At 38.8% G+C, this 25903-nt stretch overlaps 1 protein-coding gene across 3 annotated transcripts in view; it reads right to left on the bottom strand.

Moving 5' to 3' along the window:
* LOC137335191 (EMILIN-3) overlaps positions 1–22216 on the bottom strand; it is a 32541-nt gene extending 10325 nt beyond the window's left edge. For all 3 annotated transcript variants that reach the window (XM_068000388.1, XM_068000387.1, XM_068000390.1), the window contains exons 1-4: positions 21694–22216; positions 21103–21228; positions 15265–15428; positions 10878–12764 (exon numbers count right to left, since the gene is read on the bottom strand). In XM_068000388.1, coding sequence (XP_067856489.1) covers positions 10878–12764; positions 15265–15428; positions 21103–21228; positions 21694–21869 — 2353 coding nt within the window. In that variant the 5' untranslated portion in view covers positions 21870–22216. The remainder of the gene's footprint in view (positions 1–10877; positions 12765–15264; positions 15429–21102; positions 21229–21693) is intronic.
* Between the last annotated feature and the right edge of the window lie 3687 nt (positions 22217–25903).

Genomic DNA, 25903 nt, shown 5'->3' with positions numbered 1-25903 from the left:
CTCTGCCACTGTATTTAAATAGTTTGGAATTGAATTCCATCTATTTTTATATTGGCATTTTTCATTTAATAAGAAGTCTTGCCTAGATGTGGAAGTAATTTCCTTTGACAGAATATAAAAATATCAATAATGAGAACTGTTATTGGCTAGCTATTGTACAAATAAACTTTAATTACTGATTGTATATGAAATTAAGGCAGTGTATGCGTGCATCTGTTTAATTTTTAACCAGATAATGCAAAATAGGCCACCTGGAAGTCCAAGTGAAATATCTGAACCAGGAACACTAGAAGGTCCAGGGGAAGCTGGTAGACTTAGTTGTGACAAAATTATTTTTCCTTTAATAAAAGAAAATATTAATTTGATTCTGTAATCCAAAAGGAGGAATTAATCTTGCTAATTATCTGGGAATAAAAAAAACTCAAGACCCTTATCCTAATAGGCATGACCTATTTTTATCACCAAGCTCCACGTGCTAGCTCTGCTTCAATACCTGTATTGTTACTACCTCATAGTTTTCTGTCTTTGTTATATATAGTGTAGCTTCATGTACTGTGGCAGTGTAATGGATCAGTTAAAGAGAGCCTCTGGCATCTACTTAATCCAAACCAGCTAAATTCTGATCACAACAGATTGTCTAATAATTTCATATGATTTGGTTGTTCTTTTCTGACCTGAAGTACTCTTTCGAAATCACTACCAATGCATTAAAGAATTGGGCAAATATTCAATATAAGCTAAGAATGGATTCTTAAACCCACCACCTGATTCTCTGTTTACCCTCTTTGAACAAGGAAAGCAAAGATCAGTTGTCTAATTCCTACTGAAATAATGAAAAGTTAAGAAGTAAGAGAGTTTGAAATTGTCTTTCATTAAATATTCAAAATAAGCATGCAGCATGATGGGCTAAGTGGCCTCCTTCTGTGATGTATGATTCTATGAAATTTTGCAGCTTCACTCACATTTAACCAGTCTAGATCCAAAATAGGAGACAAAACAGTTATTATGAATTGAGCTGTGTGAAATACCTAGTTCTAACTTAAAAACCATATAGCAAACCAAAAGCAATTTACTCCAGAAACATGATTTTTTTTATAAATACATCCTATTACAGAAATGTCCTGTGGGATGGTTGCTATATATTCTTTACTAACACTTAAAATAACACAGACTAATAAATAGTACCATCTGTTACAATCATCTCTGCATTTAACAGTACTGATTGTTTTGAGGCAATTACAAAAATTACAAGACAAATTCAATCCAGCAGTTCTGATGAGAGCCTAAAGAGTTGTGTGAACAAAAGCAGAATCTCTAATATTAGATAACTGCCTTAAATTCATTGCCAAGTATTTGTTCTTTATAATAAGCCGTTACATTATTTTACAACAGGCTTAATAGAAATCGCATGATGGACTTCAGTGTAATAAAGATGAAGAGCGAATTACAGCGCTCTGTAATTCAACTGAACGTTTTAGATGACATCACAAACTGTAAGAGCAAAGTGTTTTTAGTGGTTTGTGAACAATTAGACCCCAAAGTGTACGCTTACGTTTGTGTTATTTTATACAGTAGTCATTTTTAAAAGTGCCTCATTTTTTGGCATTGAGACACAAATATTCAGCTGGCACATTATTAAGGCACTATGATGTAGGGCCTCGAATATTACAGTTGATTATGATATTTTCAACCTCAGAATGAGCAGCATACCATGAAAGGACCCATATTAAAACATCTTACCAATTCAAAAACTACAAAAGCAGATATTACAGTATTCCTTATCTAAATTTAAAACTCCAATTTAATATTGTCACATGTCAAGTCCTTGGCAATTTCTTTAGTTTCAAACCACAAAAACAGGTCCAAGTCTTACATTTCGGGTACAATACAGAAAAGAAAATTTGGAGTACGTTTCTTGGTGTTCAGTTGCAACCAATGATTGCAGTAGGATTACAGATGTTAAAATACCATTTACTGTTGTGTTACAATTTGGCACTGTCTAAATACTGCTGCTGATAACAAAAGTCCCATTCATGTCTTAAGCCTTCCCTCTTCCTCTTATCCTTGTCCCCCATCCAAAGTAGGATGTTTCATAGTATTTTTTGAATAGAATACTTAATATAATTGTTTCCTGTGGGTACAATCATACTGTAGTTTTGTTCAGGTCCTAAATTACTGGGTGGCCTTTGTGATTGGCACCAGAAATTACACAATGACCATAATGCTGATTAGTGGCTTTTGCTCACTAGAGTTGAGTTGAGGTTCTTTTAAATATCAAAAGTATTTCAGCAATGTATTTTGTGGTCTCACTTTTTTAGGGTATGAGTTTTTGTAATTTTAGAACTAAGATTTAATATTCAGACTGACCTCATGCATTCAAAGGCTAGTTCTAAACATTAGGGGATAGATTTTGGTCTGGGCACAAAAGTGTAAGTACTTGAACACGCAATGATTGTTCAGTGCAATAACAGCTCTAAAGGTGCTGTGTAAGATGCTGAAAACTCCGATGGTCCCAATATTAGTGTATTTAAGCTTCCATTGTAAGAAAGGAGATAAATCTGAAGAAGTGCACATGTGCAGGGTTGGCTGAATCTAAATCCACATTCTCAACATTAGTTTCCATTGTGCTGAATCACAGCTTTGAATTCAAATCACATTGTCATTGTCTTTGTCGTGTAACTTGAGAGCTGCAGTTTCTGTGTCTAAAAACTTGAAACTGTAGGAGTCAGAAGGTTGTGAGTTCAAACCCTATTGCAGGACCTGAGCATATAATCTAGGCTGAAAATCAGTACTGTATTGAGGGAGTAATGCACTGTCAAAGTTGTTGTCTTTCAGACAAGATGCAAACCAAGGCCCCATCTGACTGTTTAGAAGGACGTTAAAGATTCTATGGCACTGTTCAAAAAAATACAAGGAGTTCTGCTGTCCTGACCAACATTCCTGCCTCAACCAACAAAACCAAAAAATATTAACTGCATAGTTATCCAATTTGCTGTTTGGGGATCTTGCTGTGTACAAATTGGCTGCCGTGTTTAACTACAAAACAACAGTGACTATACATCAAAAGTAATGAATTGGTTGTAAAGCATTTTGGGCATCCTAAGGACATGAAAGGTGTTATAACTTGCATTAATATTTTAACTGGATCGTGGCATTTGGTTGAAACGGAGAAATTTTTTTTAAAATGTGAAGTAGCACTGTTCAGAAAGAACTTTGGAACCCGTCCCGGGGACTTTGCCATATATTTCGACTGATCAGCGTAGTTGGACACACTATAAATAATAAAATGTTCTTTTAATCTTTACAAGCTAAACAGTGGTGCTAGTCACTGCTTTTAATGGAGTCCCAGCTAATACAGTTTAACAGACAAGTCTTTATGTCACAACCTCAACAAACAAACCTCAATCTTCTCATTAAAACTATTTGAATTTGATGAGACTGTGACAGTGAAGATGTGCTGAAAATAGAGAACAATTTGCCTCCCAGAAAGACTTATGAATGGAGGCCAAGTGATATTCACAAGGTTAATTGCAACATTTCAATTAACTATAAATACCAGAAAACAACAAACCACGTGTTTCAGAATTCTGTACAGTAGTATCCTGCACAATAATTTGCTTTCAGATTAAAAATGCGTTTTTATAAATTAATTGGATTTCCTGTAGATAGCCAGTAATTATTATTTTTAAAATCACATGTAGTAATTTAACCAAGTCTGCTTAGCCACAAAATTGTGTGGAAAATCAACATGTTGGTCAAGCTGTATCTGTGGGTGTCATCTGTTGTGAATCATCCATCAGGATGAAAGAAAATCATCACAAACAGGCTTTATAATAGACTAAAATTGCAACAGCGACACAAGTTTGTAGGATTATTGATAAGGTGACCTCAAACTTAAGTCATCAAATTCAAAATGAACATTGTTTATCAGAAAAAAATGTGCAAAGGTTTAAGGCGTTGACGGCCTGTTGCTCATAGTACCCTTGGTTCAATTCCAAAGAACAGTTTTAAAATGGTCTCCAATTCATTCCTTCTCCTTCTGAAAGCTCTGACTTATGCTGGGGTACAATTCTACTGGCCGCAGCGACCCTACTTGCGCAATTGATCAGTTTTTCATGTGTTAGTTTGGAGGGTGAGCGTCAGGAGGCTACGTGACCACGGAGCGCATCACAGTGAGGTCTTATCCTGACCTAGCCCGACACCCATAGACATGCACTTTCCAGCAAGATAATTGGATAGCAATATAGGAAGTAAGAACCCTGATTGATTCTCCTCTGATTTCCTCTCCTCGACCAGGGATACCAATTATAGGGCCCCTACTGCCACCCTAGTTGAAACTCAGCACAAACATTCCATTTTCCTGATCCATTTGGCTCAGTTCCACATTGGGTAGCACCTTGAAAAAACTGAGCCATGTGAGTTAATGATAAAGAATATGAGGGTAAAATATTTCTTCCCCCTTCTACCCACTCCAATCATCAAATAGTCATCTTTATATATCTAGAGGGTACTTCTTAATCAATAATCCATTATCTAGTTATTTTCATAAAAGATCACTTTACTTGTTGCAGCATTAGCTGCTGTATTGTTTTTACTACAAGGTGTGTTTTAAAATCTCACATTAAAGATTAATTGCTTGTAGCTGAACTATTGTATGCTGTCATCTAAAAGAGGAAGGGCAGTGCTGAGGTATATTAAAAGCAGAAACAAAGTGGGCAGGCAGCCACACACATTTAGATGAGATCTGAGATCTGGTATTCATTTTAAATGGGAATTAAAGATTGGATTTTAAGATTCGTAGCCAAGACCACAAAGGAAACTTCTAAACCTCAGCCCAGTAGAAGCATCATGTTACCTTATTGTTCCTTCAATATACAAATATTAAATAACAGTTTATACAGTAAAGATCCTGCAAACTAAAATGCTAATAAAGCTTTAGAAATTGAAGAAATTGAGAGAAAAATGGAGGATCAAGGTTAGAAGATAGCTAGATGATAAAAGTATGAAGCAGGATAGAAGAACCATAAAGAGCAGCTTATTTACATGCACTTAAAACTGAATAATCTCTGCGGCATTTTCATCAATGAAGGTACAGATAAGGTGAATATTCCTTCCCAATAAAGCTTGACTCTTAAGTACTCCCCTTTGAATTTGAAAAGAGCAGATTGAACAATTTCATAGAATCATAGAAGTTTACAACATGGAAACAGGCCCTTCGGCCCAACATGTCCATGTCGCCCAGTTTATACCACTACGCTAGTCCCAGTTGCCTGCACTTGGCCCATATCCCGATATACCCATCTTACCCATGTAACTGTCCAAATGCTTTTTAAAAGACAAAATTGTACCCGCCTCTACTACTGCCTCTGGCAGCTCGTTCCAGACACTCACCACCCTTTGAGTGAAAAAATTGCCCCTCGGGACCCTTTTGTATCTCTCCCCTCTCACCTTAAATCTATGCCCCCTCGTTATAGACTCCCCTACCTTTGGGAAAAGATTTTGACTATCTACCTTATCTATGCCCCTCATTATTTTATAGACTTCTATAAGATCACCCCGAAACCTCCTACTCTCCAGGGAAAAATGTCTCAGTCTGTCTAACCTCTCCCTATAAGTCAAACCATCAAGTCCCGGTAGCATCCTAGTAAATCTTTTCTGCACTCTTTCTAGTTTAATAATATCCTTTCTATAGTAGGGTGACCAGAACTGTACACAGTATTCCAAGTGTGGCCTTACTAATGTCTTGTACAACTTCAACAAGACATCCCAACTCCTGTATTCAATGTTCTGACCAATGAAACCAAGCATGCTGAATGCCTTCTTCTCCACCCTATCCACCTGTGACTCCACTTTCAAGGAGCTATGAACCTGTACCCCTAGATCTCTTTGTTCTATAACTCTCCCCAACGCCCTACCATTAATGGAGTAGGTCCTGGCCTGATTTGATCTACCAAAATGCATCACCTCACATTTATCTAAATTAAACTCCATCTGCCATTCGTCGGTCCACTGGCCCAATTTATCAAGATCCCGTTGCAATCCTAGATAACCTTCTTCACTGTCCACAATGCCACCAATCTTGGTGTCATCTGCAAACTTACTAACCATGCCTCCTAAATTCTCATCCAAATCATTAATATAAATAACAAATAACAGCGGACCCAGCACCGATCCCTGAGGCACACCGCTGGTCACAGGCCTCCAGTTTGAAAAACAGCCCTCTACAACCACCCTCTGTCTTCTGCCGTCAATCCAATTTTGTATCCAATTGGCTACCTCACCTTGGATCCCATGAGATCTAACCTTATGGAACAACCTGCCATGCGGTACCTTGTCAAAGGCTTTGCTAAAGTCCATGTAGACCACGTCTACTGCACAGCCCTCATCTATCTTCTTCGTTACCCCTTCAAAAAACTCAATCAAATTTGTGAGACATGATTTTCCTCTCACAAAACCATGCTGACTGTTCCTAATCAGTCCCTGCCTCTCCAAATGCCCGTAGATCCTGTCTCTCAGAATACCTTCTAACAACTTACCCACTACAGATGTCAGGCTCACCGGTCTGTAGTTGTCCAGGCTTTTCCCTGCCGCCCTTCTTAAACAAAGGCACAACATTTGCTACCCTCCAATCTTCAGGCATCTCACCTGTAGCTGTCGATGATTCAAATATCTCTGCTAGGGGACCTGCAATTTCCTCCCTAACCTCCCATAATGTCCTGGGATACATTTCATCAGGTCCCGGAGATTTATCTACCTTGATGCGCGTTAAGACTTCCAGCACCTCCCTCTCTGTAATATGTACACTCCTCAAGACATCACTATTTATTTCCCCAAGTTCCCTAACATCCATGCCTTTCTCAACCGTAAATACCGATGCGAAGTATTCATTTAGGATCTCACCCATCTCTTGTGGTTCCGCACATAAATGACCTTGTTGATCCTTAAGAGGCCCTACTCTCTCCCTGGTTACTCTTTTGCCCTTTATGTATTTGTAGAAGCTCTTTGGATTCACCTTTGCCTTATCTGCCAAAGCAATCTCATGTCCCCCTTTTGCCCTCCTGATTTCTCTCTTAACTCTACTCCGGCAATCACTATACTCTTCAAGGGATCCGCTTGATCCCAGCTGTCTATGCATGTCATATGCCTCCTTCTTCTTCCTGACTAGGGCCTCAATCTCCCGAGTCATCCAAGGTTCCCTAATTCTACCAGCCTTGCCCTTCACTTTATAAGGAATGTTGCATTCTTTATTAAAGTCTATGTGTGATACTGTTGTATAATTTATATTGGTGAAAGAAGCATTTCCTCTGCCAGCAACTGACAGATGGGGGCAGTGTGTCCCGAGGACTGCTCTATGATTGGTGGCACAAGATGCATTTCAAAATGTAACTCCTTTAGTCAATGAGGACTGAAAAAATGAACTCACCTAGACAAGGAAGCTTGAATGTCAGGCAGCCCTAGGATTTGAACTTGTTATAAATGCAAGTTCTTTGTTTTCTTTCTCTATTTTCCGGTTGAGTGTCATGCAATGAACCACTTTAGCTAACAAGGTTAGCTCTTACCCCATCCCCTCCCACAGCAGTAGCCTTTATAGTAACGTAATGCAGAAATATTTTATAGCCTGGTTAAGGCTAAAATTTATAATCTTTTTTGTATCAACTTGAAGAAAAATCTTTTAAGACTGAGTGTCCACTGCCCCAATGTGGGGTAGACTGAAGTAACATTTGACTCCATGACTACAGCCAAGTAGGATACATCCCTACATTGGCTTTGGGGAGGCTACCTTTTTCTTCTACAAGATGGTATGGTCCCCTTAGTTCTTTATCCTGCTACAGGTCTAGGTATATTTTTGATGGAAATATTGCTTTTATCCTGCAGAATTCTCCAATGTAATACATTTCCAAAGCTGTATAACTGCCCAATACAACATATTGCACTTCCCCATTAATTCCACAGCTTCCCTCTGTATAACAGGCGCTCATCTAGTTTCAGTGGTATCTGGGGTTTTTGTCTTCTGGGGTTGAATAGGTTCATACCATGGAGCCTCAGGTCATCATGTATAAAATTGAAACCCATATTCTGAGTAACTTGCATAAATCTTAAGTTGCTGATCAACAGATCTTGGTGTACCGATTTCTGATCCACCAATGAGGCAACAGTGCTAGAAACAGCTCTTTCCAAACAACCAGGCCGTCAAAATTAAAAAGGGACAAACCATCGAGTAAGAAACATAAGTGCAAGTAAGACTGAGTTGTTTGAACTATGAGGGCTGGATTGTCAGGGCTTTGAGACCACATATGGCCCATGGGCCACTGTTAGGATTTGAACACTGCTGAGAGTTGTTGAGCTTTTCTGTGTGATGCAGTGCTTACACCACAGATTCAACATCAAGGTACAGATGTAATGGGGAGAGGGGGAATTGTATGACACACTGTACTCAAGCTAATATTGGAGGGACAGCGTGAAGCATCTCTGCTCCCCAACTCCAACTAACAGCATGTCAAAGATCACTGTGTGGAGAACTGTCCTCCACGCTTCAATTTTTAAAAAATATTTAAATAATTCTTTTTTGTTTCCCTTTTTTCCTACTTGCTGTATAGTAGAAGTGTACATGGTACATATACTACATAGTTCGTTCTGGTTTGTTAAAATGTTACAAGCAAAATCTTACCTTAGCTATGCTCCAGCAAGTGTTATCTAAACCTACTGTGAAAAAGCTTTCAAATTGCAGTGGGAATGAACTGGCCCAGCCTCTCTACTGATGTACCAGACTGCAGATTTTCAACAATGCCTATATGTGGACATCAAATAGGCACTGCTGGGAGATTTCAATTTGCCTTTGTTTATGTGTTAGGTAATTAACTATTTGAAGTTTGTGATGGTAATTGGAATTGCTGTAATTTTGTGTTATAACATATATCCCATGCCAGAAAAATCCTGTCTATTCTTTAAATAATGTCTGTGTCAAAATATAATTTAATGCTGTTCTTGAAGTAAATGATATGTGAGGTGGGGATACAGCATTCTTCACTAATGAGCCACTAAATTTGTGCCATTTTACACCTAAAACAGAAATGAGAAATTTTCCTCCTCCTGTGAAGTAAATCGCATTCCAAAGTTATTGAAGTGATTGGAGTCTCCTGTTGCTGCGTAAATTGTTCACATAAATGAAATTTAAAATTTAGCTTGACATTTGCAGGACAACAAAATATAAGAGTTTGGTGTTTAATTTTACAATAACCTGATGATCGCTGTCCAAAATGTGAAATGATTTATTATAATTTAGCATTCAGTAATGGGATGTTGATGATTTGTACAGCATCTGCATAATTTCAATTGTTTGAGGAAAGTAATTAGTACTTGTTGTACTGAAGGTAATTTTGAAAGTTCCAAATGGAAACAAAACAATATTTTGATTTCTGTTCTTACGGACAGAAGTTTTTATGCATTGAAAAAGTTTGTTTTCCCCCTGAATTCGATGATTTTGACTTCACTTGAGATATTGAGGACTATTTCCACTGAATCAAAGAAGGCTATGAGAAGATTTAAGAGCTGTTTAAAATGATGACATGTTGATACAGGGAAAGACTATTTGCTTTGGCTGGGGAGTTAGTGACCAGGAGTCATCAGTGTAAAATTTTAACAGAGTGTGAGGAGAGATGTTAGGAGAAATTTCTTTACGCACACAGTTGTTAGAGCACACCACAGGGAATAGTTGAGGCGAAGACTATTTGCATCTTTTAAGGGAAAAGTGGATAAACATTTGAACCAGAGAAAGATACAGGGCTATGGGGAGGCAGCAGGGCAATGGGATTTGTTTTGAGCTGTTCTAGCAAAAAGCAAGCACAGGCAAGATTGGTTAAACATCCTCTTTCTGTGCTTTAAACTTCTCTGGTTCTATGTTGTTTTAAGTAGGCGTGTGAATTTGGCAAACTAAAACCATCACAAATCCCACATGCTTGCTTGTAAAAAGACCACACATCATACTAACATAGCAAATGAAAGAAAGAAAAGGAATACACTAAGTGTTGCACTGTTTTTTTAAAATGCAATTTAACTAGAGAATGACATTGGATTGTAATGTACATTTTCCTCTCAAATTCAGTTATGTAATTAAAATAAAAATGGTTCAATTTATGTGACCAGTAATTTCACTGTTAGGGGAATTTTCCTTTTACACATGTCTGTAATCCTGGTACAGCACTCATGGGCTGAATCCAAACTGATGCCTCTCGTATTAAATAAACAATAGGTGCAGGACCAGTAGCCTCACTTCAATTTGTTTTGGAGCTGGTTTCAGTCTTAACACCTGATCTTCACTACATTAGCATTGGAGCAAAGATTAAACTGCTTCGCACCAATGCTAAACTTGCAGTGAAAATTTACTTTAAAGTAATACTCCAGGTTAAGGGTACCACACAGAATCTTTGATTATTGAGTATTCATAGGGGTTCAACTTTTTTTTTTAAAAAGTTAATATTTTGTTCTTAAAACTCGTGTAAATAGTTATGTATTGGAAACCAAATCCTTGCAAGTGGATTTAAGGCAGTAGTCTAATTACAGAATTCAACTGACAATCAGACAAACTGAATTTCACCGTTGTGGTTTATGATGCTGTCTGAACCCCATTCTCTGGATTACTACCTTATAATTAACATACAGCATAAATGCTGTGTGTAATGAATAATTGTCTCTCTATGTTTTTTCATTACATTGTGCACTCTTACTTCACAATAAAGATAGTAAGAATGTTGAGATCTGATAGGACTTGTTCCAATTCCTAAAAAGGACTATATAAGGTTTTTGAATTGGATATTCTATCCTATTTGTAAATCTAGTATTAATAGCTGTGGTGAAGGTACAGCATTTATGATGCTTACCATCTAATGTCCGATCTCCAATGCTGTCAGAAATGTCTGTAATCCTGGTACGGCATTCATGGGCTGAATCTTTCAGACCAATGATGTCTTGACTGTGTATCACAAGGGTTCCGTTCATTTGGTCTAAGTAACTCCACAGATCACCAGCATGATTATCCAAACCATCCTTAATATAATCCAGACTGCTTGATACTGCACTTAGTTTACTGCACACACTTTCCATTTCAGCTACCCGTCTGTCAACTTGTGACACTTCCTTCTGGATATCTTGAGCATTGTGCTTGCAGTTATGAAGATCTGACATTATCCTGTTGTTAATTCGTTGCAGATCTCCTTTGAGTTCGTGGACACGCTTGTCATTAAACACGAGCTGGGAACCTTGGCTGGTCACTACCTGTTGGATCAGATGGACTTCATCTGTCATTTTGCGCTCATGTTCATCCCAGGTTGAATTGGCAAATGCAAACTCATCAGCATATCTGCTAACAGTATCTTTGATCCCTTTTAGTGTTCTGTTAACAGAGTTAATGTTGATCTTTAGTAAAGTAATTTCTCCCCGCACTGCACTGGATTCTTCTTCGTCTTTAATTTTTCTATGTATTTCAAACATAGAGTAGTTAAGTTTCTTAAGTAGACCAGAGTTCTGGTCTAGTTTAGTCACTATATCTTGGCAGTTTTTCTGGCAATCATCGATATCTGTTCTGAGAGTTTCAATGTCACTAATGATTGAGGTACAACCTGCAGTACACAGATTCTCCAAAGCTACTAGTCTTCCCCCCAAATCATCTAGACCTTCATTAGTTTGCTTTTTAATAGTGGCAAGCTCCGTTTCCAGCATTGGGATTACTTGTCCCTCTATGTTGGCAGGTACAGTTACATTGCTTAATTCCTCAACGATAATGGTAACCCGGCCCTCGATATCCTTTAGCTTATCATGCAGGAGAGTTTTCATACCATCCATCTCAGTGCCAAGAAGTCCCTTCATGTTGTTTTCTATGGACAGACAGTTTTCTTCCAAGGTCCTCTCTGTTGCATTGATTTTAGCTTCAATGTCTTCCAGCCTACTATCATAAACATTTTCCACATGAACAGTGGAGAATTGTGGCAGCTCAGTCTCAAATCGGGTTGTAAATGACCTTTGATAGTCTGAGATTTCTTGAAGGTTCTGTTCCAGGGCATTGATTCTTTCTGACAGGTACTTAACAGTATCACAGCAATTTTCAATTGCAGGCAATCCATCAATTTGAGTTTGTAAGTTATGAATTTCCTTTTTTAGGTCAGATTCTTTCCCATCTATCGTTTCTTGAAGTCTTTGGTTTATGCTCTTCTGCTCCTCACACTGCTGTTGGACTAGCTTTACCTTATAATCACAGACAGCTTGTACATCTGTGAATTTGTTTTCGAAGCCATCTAGAAGGTCCGCTCTGAACTTGGTGAGCTTGTTTTCTATGTAACTATCAAGGACATCCACAGTTGCCAAAGGTGAAGGTGGTCGACTGGCCTCCAGAAGTTGCCTGAGTTGGCCATCGTGGCCAATGACCATCCCATGAACTTCATCAAGCAAGTCACTCTTTGTTTTCAAGACATCCTTAACCTCCGTCACTTTGGCTACTAAGTCTCCCATTGCTGGTGGGTACGTTGCTTCTCCTTTACCTAAGCTTTCCAGGCCATCAGTTATATATCCAAAGCCTACTGCGGCATCTGGGTATTTTAGATTATTCAGCAATGATACAATCATTTTATTGGTGTCTTCCTGAATTGATAGCCTGAGACTGTCACTGATCCCACTCACCATGGATTGGAGTCTCTCAAATGATTGTGACACACGTCGCATTTCATCTTCCAAACGGTCTATTCGTTCTCCATATATATCCGGAGCCTTGGGACCTAGGAAGAACAAATATTACAAAATTAATGGATTAGACAGAGAAAGTCTAAAGGAGGATCAAAAAGTTATTAAATAATTGTATCTCTATTTAATATTCACTCTCTGTAAAGTCAGTAATACAAGGATCCATGGTTTATATGCCATGTTCCATAAAGTTTAGATCTTATACTCTAAACCAAGCTAAGCGACATAAATGAAGGATGCTATTGTAAGTATTAAGGTGATTTCACATGGTGTTGCTCAGGGGTGATTTGGAAGACAATTATGATGAGCTGCTAACTGGCATGTCCCTTTCAGGCCATTATTAAGCCAAGGAGGGATCCAAATAGGTCCTGAGGTCAGTCAATCACTGTTAGTTGAGGAAAGTTTTTAAATTGCCAGGTGCTTGTAAATTTTCAGCTGAGTCAGAAAAAAAAAGTACTCTTTTTCCTCTTTCTTTATATTTTGACACTTTGAAGAGTGATGACTGATCTCAAAAACTTTTATATAGGTAACTCCAGGTAAGAAAGTAAACGAGTTGGGACCTTTTATTATAACAAACATCAAATTAGAAAGTATCTGTTTTACATAGCTGTTTTTTACAAAAATCCCAAATATTCTTTGTAACAGCTTAACCTGGCAGTAGAGAACATCCTTTCTACATTCCAAACTTATAATCAGACATTAGAACTTTTGGTTCTGATTATTTGTTTGGATATGGAAATTAAATCATGGTGTCGGATGAACTGGCAATGGAATTGTAAAAATCTTGTTACTGCAGGGCAGATTCTTCCATAAATGAGTTTACACACATGGCCTTCATAGCAATGAATATATTATCGATTTGAACTTTTGGGTGGCTTGTGTTCAGTGCTTAATCCTTCATAATTGTGAGATCCCCCACATGGCTTACCATAACACAACTATAAGTGAAAACATTTTTCTATTAAAAAATGTTGCAATAAAAAATTTAACCCGGAAAGAAATTGGTCTTGGGCGGTAGAGCAAAACGGCCGAGAGCGGATCGGCAGCCCACCCGATTATTTTTCCATGTCCCTATTGCTCAAGACCAATTTCACCCCTCAAATCTCCATTATTGCTTCCCAAGTGCACTTAAGTTCTGCAGAACAAAAATCAAATAGAATTAAATCAGATTGATAGAATCAGATTGTTTCTCCATCTGCAGCATTTTTTTGAGGGGGAAACTGCCGAAGAACTCGGGATACATCTATGAACAGTCAAGTACATCTATTCTTTATTAATGTTCTATCCAATTAAAGCAGAATTGTCCAAGCTTTTTGTCTTATTGGATTCCTTAGTGCATAATGTCTAGCACTACACATAATGGCCCAGAATTTCCTTAAAACTTGCACAAAAACAATGGCGTAAGTATGCCGTAATGCTGATTTTCAGTGTTATATTTGGGCGTGTGGTTTAAGCACGTTCTTACGCTATGCCTGTGTTTCTTCGATCTATTGCACCGATTCAGAAAAACCTCTGCCAAAAACTTCTGCCACTCATTAATGCTGCTCTGCCCCATCATACAAAAGATTGGAGAATCCAAGTTTCCTGCATTTATGCCAATTCCAAACGGGCTGTAAATTTGTGCTTAAAATTTTAGGAGCAGCAGGACCCAAAGTCATATTTCTTGTGTTTAATTATTTTTTTCAGCAATTTTTTCAATTTCTCATCACTGAGACCTGAACTGTGTTTTCTGTACCTTTGAATGCATTTTTATGGCATCAGAATGAGTTACATAACAAATTTAAAAACTTTTGCGATTGTATTTTGTTAAACATGCTAATTAATGTGCCTAATATACATAAAGGATGGTTTGATGACCTTAATCTTTAATTTTCATACGTAGAGTAGGACCTATAGAAAGAATATAGCGTAAGTTACGCACTTTCCTCAGGCCTCAATTAACCCTGATTTCCATTTGTTTTATGCTGTTTTTTACGTTCCAGCGTATTCTAATCGGATTCTCAGGCAAGATCGGCGTAGATTTTAGCAGAGATTTTGGTCGAACTTGCCTGTTGCGCCATTATAGGAAATTCCAGGCCAATGTTTAAATGAATTCTCCCATTAATTTGTAAATATCCATGCTTTGGATACTAGATCTGCAGACCTTGGTGTTCTGATTCTGGATTTATCCACCACTGAGGAAACAATATCAAAAAGAGCGCTTTTCAAACCTCCAAGCCCAACAAAATTCAAACTAATGAGTAAGACATACAAATAGAAAGTAGCCTGGGCTAAATAGGCTGGATTGTCCACGGTAGTAGTTTAGACACTCCTGAATTGAAGGACCAAATCTCAGTTGCTACTTTATATGTTGGCAAGGTTGTCTTGCTTTAAGATTATTCCAAATGAATGAAAAAGTATTATTTTACAGTCAGAAAATATCTGATTGTTCTGGCTCCTTACTAGTTTCAACTAGCCTCAGGGCCTAAACATATTTATAAAGCACTACCTCTATCAAACACAGAGACAAAAATCCCTGATTAAATTAAAACTTACCATAATAACCTTTTCTGGGGCCAGGGTGTGATGGTACAAGTTCAGGCAGTCCTGTAGGACCGTCCTGGCATGCATCACCAGAGTATCCTGGACAACATCTCCATTCTAACTCTGTAACAGTCTTGTATCCAATTTTATATTTAGGTTTGAAAAAGGTCCGATACCTATGTGAAGAAATGATTATTTTTCGATCAATAAACAGTTATTTACAATCTGAAAGTTAAGAAAGATCGTTAAAACAAACCATGCATCTTCCAATATGGCAGTAGTTTATAATGGTGTGAAACAAAGTGAAAAAGTTACGTGGTCCTGATTTCTTAATTCAGTCATTTACTTTGTACAAAGCTTACTGGCTGAGGCAAAGCTGTAGATATGCAAGATGTCAAGAGTATTTTTTATTTCCTGAACCTGGGTTTGATAGAGTCTAGATTAAGAAGATGAAGGTTTCTTTTCTTGAGGGTTTGGAGCCAAATTGAATGTGATCTCAATGGGCTATGTACTGAAAGCTATTCCTGGGTTCAAATTCACAGGTTGAGTTCTTTAATTCAATCAGCCTCAATACTCGATTACAGTAATAAATCACCCTTTTTGCTACTCTTTAAACTGTTGCCTTGTTTTTTTTTGCAGTTTTCAAATTTAGCTTCTGGATTCATAGTGCAACAAAGCACTTTCGTGTAGAAAGGCGTGATTGGTTGATGCCCTTGCACATGTATCTTGTGTCTTTAATGTGTCCTTAATGTGTTCTTAAGAGTGTCCTTAATCGACTTTGAACACAACTCTGTATTTTCAAATACTGTTATTAAATCTAAATTAAATGACAGCTGGGAAGTAGATTTCAGCATTCGATTGAGGTTCAAAGTCTCACAGGCTACTCAGCTGCCTGCAAATTGATTCTAACAACTAAAAATAGCTAGTTAAATCAAGCAATCTGTTTTTCATTAAAATTAGCATTTACTGTGGTAGTAACAGAACGCACAAAAGGGAACAGATGAGAGCCAAATTATGTTACACATTCGGCCTGCACCTGACTTTCCATGTTGTTTCTGATTGAGTATCTTCTATTTACATTTGTTTTGTTTTAACATTCATAATCCAGTGTGTAGTCTGATATTTACATAATGCATGTCAAAATATTGTTCTTAATACAATAGATCTGTGCCACTCTTTTGGCAATCATTTCAACTTCAATCAGATGACATAAAAATATTTTGAGAATTTTTTTCAGCCGTTTAGATTTGGCAGTAAGTGATTATGTTGATGAGGCACATTTACAAGTTGTGGGTACTTTTTATAATGGTATATTTTATGATAGTGAGACTTTGCATTGAATAATAGTGGTTGAATCTTGGGGTGTTTTAAAGCTATGGTATTCTAGCCTTTCATACAGAAATATGACTTTCACATTATTCTTCCATCCTTAAGCAATTAGCAACCAATCAAGTCCCACATTTTCTTTTCAACTCAGTTGTAAGTGAAGCCACAGTAAGAAAGAATTTGCATTTATATAGTGCCTTTCACATCCTCACCATATCGCAATGCACTTTACAACTAATGAATTACTTCTGAAGTGCAATCACTGTTGTTATATACCAAAATACAGCAGCCAATTTGTGCAAATCAAGGTCCCACAAACAGTAAGTAAATCAATGACCTGTTACCCAATTTTTAATGGTGTTGGTTGAGGGAGGAATCACCCTAAAATAACTCTGCTCTTCAAATAGTGTCCTGGGATCTTTTACATCCATCTGAACAGACAGACAGGATCTTCCTTTAACGTCTCAGCACTGCAATGAAGTGGCAGCCTAACTTCAATAATCACTAGTGTCTGGAATAGCTAAAGTTTTCTTTCTGGAAGAATTCTTTAAAGTTAGTAGACCCATTGGTACATCTCTTTGGTTAAACCTTTAGGAAGGTTTCTGAAGACCCATAATTGTGGAACAAAAGTGAGCAACATACGAACATACGAATTAAGAGCAGAAGTAGGCCACTCGGCCCCTCGAGCCTGCTCTGCCATTTGATAAGATCGTGGCTGATCTGATTGTTACCTCAACCCTACTTTCCTGTCTACCTACTATAACCTTTGACTCCCTTGTTAATCAGGAATCTATCTCACTCAGCCTTAAAAATATTCAATGACCCTGCCTCCACTGCTTTCTGGGGAAGGGAGTTCCACAGACTCACGACCCTCTGAGAGAAAGAAATTCTCCTCATCTCTGTCTTAAATGGGAGATCCCTTATTTATTAAACTGTGGCCCCTAGTTCTAGTCTCTCCCACAAGGGGAAACATCCTCTCAGCATCCACCCCTTCTAGTCCCCTCAGGATCTTATATGTATCAGTAAGATCACCTCTCATTCTTCTAAACTCCAGTGTATACAGGCCCAACTTGTCCAACCTTTCCTCATAAGATAACCCCCTCATCCCAGGAATCAGTCGAGTGAATCTTGTCTGAACCGCCTCCAAAGCAATTATGTCCTTTCTTAAATAAGGAGACCAAAACTGCACACAGTATTCTTGATGTGGTCTCACCAATGCCCTGTACAACTGTAGCAAAACATTTCTACTTTTATATTCCATTCCCCTTGCAATAAATGACAACATTCCATTTGCCTTCCTAATCACTTGCTGCACCTGCATACTAACTTTTTGTGATTCATGTACTAGGACACCCAGATCCCTCTGTACCTCAGAGTTCTGCAATCTCTCAACATTTAAATTAAATACTGCTTTTCTATTCCTCCTGCCAAAGTGGACAAGTTCACATTATCCCAAATTATACTCCACCTGCCAAATGGTTGCCCACTCACTTAACCTATCTATATCCCTTTGCAGACTCCTTATGTCCTCTTCGCAACTTACTTTCCTACCTACCTTTGTGTCATCAGCAAATTTAGCAACCATACATTTGGACCCTTCATCCAAGTCATTGATATAGATTGTAAATCAGTGCCCACGCACTGATCTCTGTGGCACTCCACTCTACTCAAGTAGTTACTTTGGATGTTCTTATGCTGATGTTGAGGTTCAAAGGGACACAGTTTCTTGGAAAGGTTACCAACAATCTAATGCTGTGGTTACTTCTGCTCAGATTGTTATTTTTTTGAAGACAGAATGGAGTCCTAATGCAGTGCTGTTGCTATGACAATCCAAACATTCCTACTTAGCCAGAGTAAAAGAGGCAATAAAATCAGAAATACTGTGTTGCAAATTGGTATCTCTTTCCAATGATTAGTCTACGCTTAACTGATGCTGTGCTGAATTATAATCGTTTTCCCATCTCTGTTTATCAGTCAGAGAAGCCTGCTTCTGATATCCTATTGTTTTCTTTTATAAGTTTATATTTTCTCTCTCTGCTAGTTCCAGTTTTTTTGCCAACTTTAGGCAAGGGGGCAGGTGACTGACCTGTTCCTAGACCTTTACCAGTGCTGTGCCAAGGAAGTGACCCGATGACGTCTCTACTCAAGACATGAAAATATTCCATTCCTTATTTAATCAGATTTAAAGATATTTAACTTCAGATAATCAATTTTGACTGCAAAGAATGATACAAGTGGCACGCAGTTTTTGGAGTTACACAACTGACCACTTCTCTTTGCTGCCAGTTACTGCATTAACATCAGCAGAGTAACTGCACCACACACACATTACCAATAATCAACATCTGCTGCAAAAAAATAAAGAACTGCAAAAGTAAGATGTAAATGGTAGCACGAGGAACAAAGCTTTTCCCATAAGCAGACTTCTCTGGCTGATATCAAGACATGGAAAAACGATTATAAGCGACTATAACTTTGATTGATACCATCACCATGGTAGATGCTATTGTTTAGTATAAAGAGAAATATGAAATGACTCCTATTAAGACATATGTTATTACATTGTTGACGGCATCTGACATGACTAATTTTTTGTTTTCATTATAGTTTAAGTAATAAAAGCCTTTAAACTAGAAAACACATTGAACAAGTTTATGCAACAGCAGATGTAACATCTGCAGCACAACTTTCACTGGTGGCTAACCTGCTTTTGAACAGCAGCTGCCCTTCATTTTTTGGGGGTTTTGGAAGAAGCTTTTCCAGCAACAGAACCTGGCCAAAGCGATGACCTAATATGTAACACTTCCCCCAACCCAAAGACACATTTGTTTCTAATGCTGTGTATTTAATTCAGTGGTTGCTTTGATACCTGGCAACTCTTCAATTGTTTTTCTCCTGGAACCAGTCTAAGCTCTCCAGCATAGGCATTACTGTTACCTTTCAGCTGGAAATTCTGTGGCATTGACAGATTGGAAGGGCACCAATATAATGACACTGTCACCATGCTGGTGTCCTTTATTACCTATAGACATGTATGTGAAGTCAAAAGTGCCCTCTTGTATCAAACCATGGAGTCATAGAATCTTGCTGCACAGGAGGCCATTCAGCCCATCGTGTCTTTGAAAGAGCTTTCCAATTAGTCTCACTTCCCCACCTCCCCCCACTTTCCCGATAGCCCTGCAAATTTTTCCTTTTCAAGTATATATCCAATTCCCTTTTGAAAGTTGCTACTGAATCTTCAATGCATTCCAGATCTTAACAACTCACTGCATAAAAGTATTCTTGTCATCTCCCCTCTGATTCATTTGCCAATTATCTTAAATGTGTGTTCTCTAGTTACCAACTCACCTGCCAGTGGAAATAGTTTCTCCTTATTCACTCTAGGAAAACCCCCCTCACAATTTTGAACACCTCCATTAAATCTCCCCTTAACCTTCTCTGCTCTGAGGAGAACAATCCCAGCTTCTCTCCTGTCTCTGCCATGTACCCAATTAAACCACACCATTAGAAAACTCCACATTTTTCAATCAAAAGAATGCTTTTGACTACTTTAGTGGATTTAAAATGATTCTGTGCCAAGTTGCACCATTTACTCTTTGAAGTTCAGCCTTGAGTGGAGTTTTTGTTAAATTAAATCTGTAGCATCTTAACAAGATGATACAAATTAAATCTAATCAAAATTTAATTAGGGTAATTGTGGTACTAAATCATATTAATATCATGAAAGGTAGTTTCCAATGAAGAATATGTGGCATCTTTTTTGAGTGGGTGTTGGATGTTAGGGCGCGTGATGTTCCTTTCCTTGCCACGAGAGGGCACAGCAGCGCCACTGTTCAGTTGCAGAAAGTTCCTCACCGTTTACTCAAAAATAAATGACCCGAAGCAGCGCAGTACAGTTAGTTGCTCGGTTCAGAATCTTATTTCAGTTTATTTTTGTGAACTTCGGGCAACTATCTCAGATGTGTGCATCATCGTAGGTAAACATTTCGGTTATTTAAAATAGTTCAATTTATTAATTTCCACAGAATGTGAAAACACAATAATATTAAAGCAAATACATTCAACCATCAAATTTTAATCAGCTCAACCCATTCGGCTCAATCTTCCATTGAACGCTGCACAAACGCATTCATTTAAGCTTGTCTTCTTTTGTGCACGTGAAGCGATTCTAAGTTTATTTTAAACCATAAAAATCACTTGTGAATTTGAATTTGAAGGCGACATGCACTTTAAAAAGTCAGCCAATATGCTATCCTCCGCCCCCTCCCCCTCTTAATTATTTGACCTGGATTAAAACATGTTCCTTATTTCCTGATGGATGGAGGGTCTCGTCAAAATAAATCTGCACAGTACATTTTACTGTGACAGGGTCTTGAAAAGTCTATTGTGTTCGGGGCACCACTAGACTGGAAACAAATATACAGAAACCCCAGCTGTAATTGCAAATTAGCAGCCGATTTCCTCTCGGGCTCCTCCTGTATTACTTATGCGGTATTGTGCAGGGTTTGAGATAGTGAGACTTACATGACCACTCCCGGACACTTCAATTGGCCCCAAGCACACTGGTGATACTCGGCTTTCACATAGGTGTCTGTGCCGTCCTGCATCGTGCACGTGATATTCTTTTTCACAATATAGGCACAATAGTTCCTAAAAAAAAACAAATCAGGAGTACAATTTTTGCATTGGAGCATTTACAGGAGCAGTACTGCATTCAACTCGGTGCCAAAACTCCTTTGTACCTTGCAGAAATAAAACCTCCATTAACAAATAGAATAATATATACGATTACCGACTGGGGTTTTTTTGTCAGAAACAAATCCATTGAATTTATTTTTTGAAAAGGTGTAAAATGTCGATCTATCGTTAAGTGTTTCATCAAGAACTATTTTACTTGAGATAGAAGCTTTGCCAATTTTCAGAGAAGCTGAAAAAAAATCACAAGCACATCTGTATTAACTTTGTCCCGTATGTTTTCGTCGCGTTTAGTTTTGCAAAAAAACAAATACGTTATTAAATTACACCAAACGTCTGGAGGCGTAGGCTTAAAACTGCAGACAGTTTGAATAATAATTGAGGTTTTTTTAAATTTCTAAGTCAAATAAAGGAACTCACTTGTGCCGGCCGGTGACTCGTCCTGCTCCTTTCAGACTGGGGCTTGATCCTGAGGTAAAGAGGTTATATCTGTAAGGAGCGTAAAAACTGCCCTTCGCATCGATGAGTGTGAGGATGGTCAACACCAACAGACAAGATAGGATCACAGGGGAAGACCCCGCTGTGCTTTCCAACATCGTGACAGCTTTTTTTTTACCTCCAAGTGAAAACGGCAAAACGATCTCGAACCCGTCTCTTGCCTGACCGAGGAGGGTGTAAATCGTCGGATCCCTGGTTTGCAAAAAAAAAATCAGTGAACGTGACTGGCCAGTTACAGTAAAACCTCAGTGTCACTGTGCCAGCTTGAAAGTGGGGGGGGGGAAACCCCAGAGTATTCTCCTCTGGTGTTTTACAAGAGAAAAAAAGATACAACACGCCAGATCAGAGCTGAGATGTTGGAGGCTGATGGTCAAGAGGCGATTAATGAGCCATTCGCTCTGGATCTGGGTCTATATGTCACTACTGATCGCCTTTACCTCCACCTCCACTACCGGACTCGTGCAAGTGGGCGTTCCGTTGATATTAGCATAACACCAACTCCCCCTTTCCGCAGCAAACAACGGCGCTGCCAATGAAGGAGCGGGGACCCTACCTCCCATCTTTAATATACACCAAACCCTCCGTCGCGAGCAACGTTCACTACCGTGCAGGCAGAAGCCAATCCTTTAATCTTTTGATCTTTAATAATCACATATTCATTTCAAGCCACAGGTCCCAGTTAGAAGGGGGAAACGCCTGCTTTCCCCCACGTATTGTTGCACCGACCACACGGCTCTACCACTCACCGGGCTACTGCAGTGCAAGAATCCTATTTAATTTGGTGATTATTAAAGGGGAGAGAAACTGCAGACAAATGTGTTTGTAGAATTATAATCCAACTAAGTGAAACAGTCAAAAGTTTTGCCAAAACAGTCTTCCTCCACGAAACAATGGCATCACTCAAGATGTTTGTGAAGCTGTTATTCCGGGACGAATGTCTTTTTTTCACGGGCTGAGCTCGGGTTGTGGTGTGCGTGTTTTTTTTATTTATGTTGAAGGGTTTTTAATGACATTGGCTGCAGGTTTTCTGGAAAGAGAAAAAAAATGGAAAGTGATTTAAAAAAAAAACGCAGGGCTTGATATCACGCCAGTCAAAAAAAAAACCCAAATGCCATTCAAGAGTTAAGAGTGCAGCGGTTCGGGAGGCAGGATTCGGCGGGGGGGCTGAGCATCAGAGTGCGGACAGGTCAGTGAGTCTGTGCCGCGCAGTCACCGCGCCACTGACCGGCTCCCCGCCCTGTGTGACAGGAATGCGCCTGATTATAGTCCGCACGGCTAATTCTCCACTCTCCAACCAAGCTGCAGGTTTGGTTCAGTTTGGAACCTTAACGTGTCGCACTAAGGAGGTCATGGGCAAACAAAAATATTGGGGGAATTTAATTTTTGGGGGAAGAGGGCTAACATTATCCAGGCTATAATTGGAATCAATCACTTTGGAATACACTGAGTATAAATCAGCAGTTGTTTAAATTGTGTGAAATTTTTCCCCTGGTTGTTGCAATAAAAAACATCAAAATCTGCGACCTGCTTTAATCCCTGGTTACAATTCACTTTGAATAAGGTTGGATTGTTTATGTTTTATTCTCTAAAATGGGGAGGGGGTGCTATAAATTAATAATCCCCCTCATAACAGAAGCTAAAGGGACTCTGTCAATCTGTCTGCTTCTGGCTTGTGTTCTGTCAGTGCCTTTGCCGAGCCGTTAGACGGGGAAACGTTTCATACACAGCTCTGAGGCTCTGTGTACTTTGGATTTCGTGCAATTTTACTGAAATTTGAGTGTCGCGCGCGGTGATTGTATGATTAATGAATCTGAGTCAAACTTCAAAAGTTACAGAAGTTGAGCGGGTAGAAAGGCATCTCTGAACATTAAACCAGGAAATCTGCCATGTGATTATAAATCAAACATACTCTCCCCAGAGTGATAGAAACCCCATCTTCATCACTTTGTTAGGTCAGATCAGCTCAGCTGTACCTACCTTAAAGTGGCCCTAAGCCTGTTACGGACCCCTACAATCTCAACACAAACACAGGTCAATTTTTACTTTGTGTATAAAAAGAGTTGATTTGCAAACAGGTGTGTTTAAAAAAAATCATTCTTGGGATATGGGCGTCACCTGCAAGGCCAACATTTATTGCCCATCCCTAATTGCCATTGAGAAGGTGGTGGTGAGCCACCTTGTTGAACCGCTGCAGTCCATGTGGTGAAGGTACTCCCATGGTGCTCTTAGGTAGGCAGTTCCAGGATTTCACCCAGCGACAATGAAGGAACAGCGATATATGTTCAAGTCAGGATGTTGTGGGACTTGGAGGGGAACTTGGAGGTGGTGGTGTTCTCATGCGCCTGCTGCCCTTGTCCTACTAGGTGGCAAATGTTGCGAGTTTGGGAGCTGCCGTTGAAGAAGGGAACCAGTATAGAAATCACTGGATGGAAATGTTCTGGGGGAAAAAGTACATACACTCAGAATCCTTTATTAAATAACTGGTCTAACAACACACTTGCAATTTGCATCCTCAATCTCGTAATGCACGTGACCAAGCATCAAAGATGTTGTTTCCCTGAAATTTCATAACAAAATGAAAATTAATGTTTGTTTAAAAAAAAACAATCCTTGAGCTTCTAAGGAAGAGTGTTCAGGGTTATTTGGTTGATAACACCTTACCCAGAATGCCAGTAATGCAAACAAAGCACATAAGTGGAATGGAAAGGACAAACAAGCATCTCTCGGGCTATCCCAAAAATAAAAAGGCTTTAGGGCAGAGGACATATTCTGAAATGAAAAATGATCAGTAACTCATGGGAGTTTCGTGTTTCATGGTTGGTGTTTAAGGCTGCGGTTTATATTGTAGCTACCGATCTTGCAGCTGGCAGCTGTGAATTTATACTGTCTGGCTGCGAATCTAATTCCTCTGGCCAGGAGAGAGCTCAATGTTTGTGGGTCTACATGCACATGCAGAACTCTGTTCTGCTCCTAGCTGGTACATTTAAAAATTTTGAAAACGTGAGGACATGAGGTAATCTCCCTGAAGGGGTCTTGCCCTGCCCCAATCTGAAGTCAGTTCCGGGCTTAGCTCTTAAGTTATACGGTCACTTCTGCATTACAGTAAAGGTTCCAGTACGACTGCACTCTAACAATGCAAATTGTGCTTTATTATCACTCTGCTTTTTCTCTCCAAAAACCAATACCCAGAGTTGATTTATACTCAGAAGGTCAATGTGCATTCCTCTGAGAAAATGCCAAGCTCAGTTACTACAGATGTGCAATAAAGGTTCATCAAATTCTTTAGAACAGCCAGGTTTTACATAGCCTAAACCAGATGTCCAATTTGTGACTTACATTGATGTACATCAAGCTGACAGCAGTGTAACTCCTGCAAGCACTGTGAGAATGTAAGAGCCAAAGAATACACTTCCATAGGAATTTGCAGTTTCTGCTGCACATCATGGCTTAACTGTCATAAGAGTTGGTGTGTGATTAAAGCTGTATGACCCCACTTTTTCAGTTGGCACTGCACAAATACTTATTAAAGTAATGAGCTCTTGAAAATAATTGTGAAAAATAATAAATTTTGTTTGTAGAGACGAATAGACACCTCGGAGTAATTGCCACAACAATTTTAATTCTGCTAGCACCCCTTTCTGCCAGATGAGCCGAGTTAAAATTGGCACTTTAGTTTCTCTAATTTCTCCTTACAAACAAAGCTTATCATTCCTGGTATCATCTCTGTGAATCTCTTCTGCACTCTCTCCATAGCCTTGACAATCTTCATGAAGTAATCCCCCCCAAAAACTGGACGCAGTCCATAAGTAAAACAGGATTGTGTTTTACTATTTTTTTTCCCTTGCCAGTTTTCTTTCCTCTCCTGAAAGTATTGACTCCTTGCTGAAGTACAGATTTACTATTCATTGAAGTAGCAAGCATTTTGAGCTTGACAAATATTAACACTTGTGACATATTTGTCTATTTGTTATATTTAATGTAAGATGTTTGACCTAGGTGTCTTCTGGTACACTGCCCAAGTGGTAGTTTTTCACGTGTGAGCCTAGACAGTGAGTGCATTCAGGCCATTTATAGAATAGCCCAATTCTTTCCTTGCCATGCAAGGTTCCAGCAGGGGATTGCTGGATAGTGA

Source organism: Heptranchias perlo, chromosome 19 (genome assembly GCF_035084215.1).
Source record: "Heptranchias perlo isolate sHepPer1 chromosome 19, sHepPer1.hap1, whole genome shotgun sequence".
Lineage (NCBI taxonomy): Eukaryota > Metazoa > Chordata > Chondrichthyes > Hexanchiformes > Hexanchidae > Heptranchias > Heptranchias perlo.
This window is presented reverse-complemented; position numbering and strand designations above follow the sequence as displayed.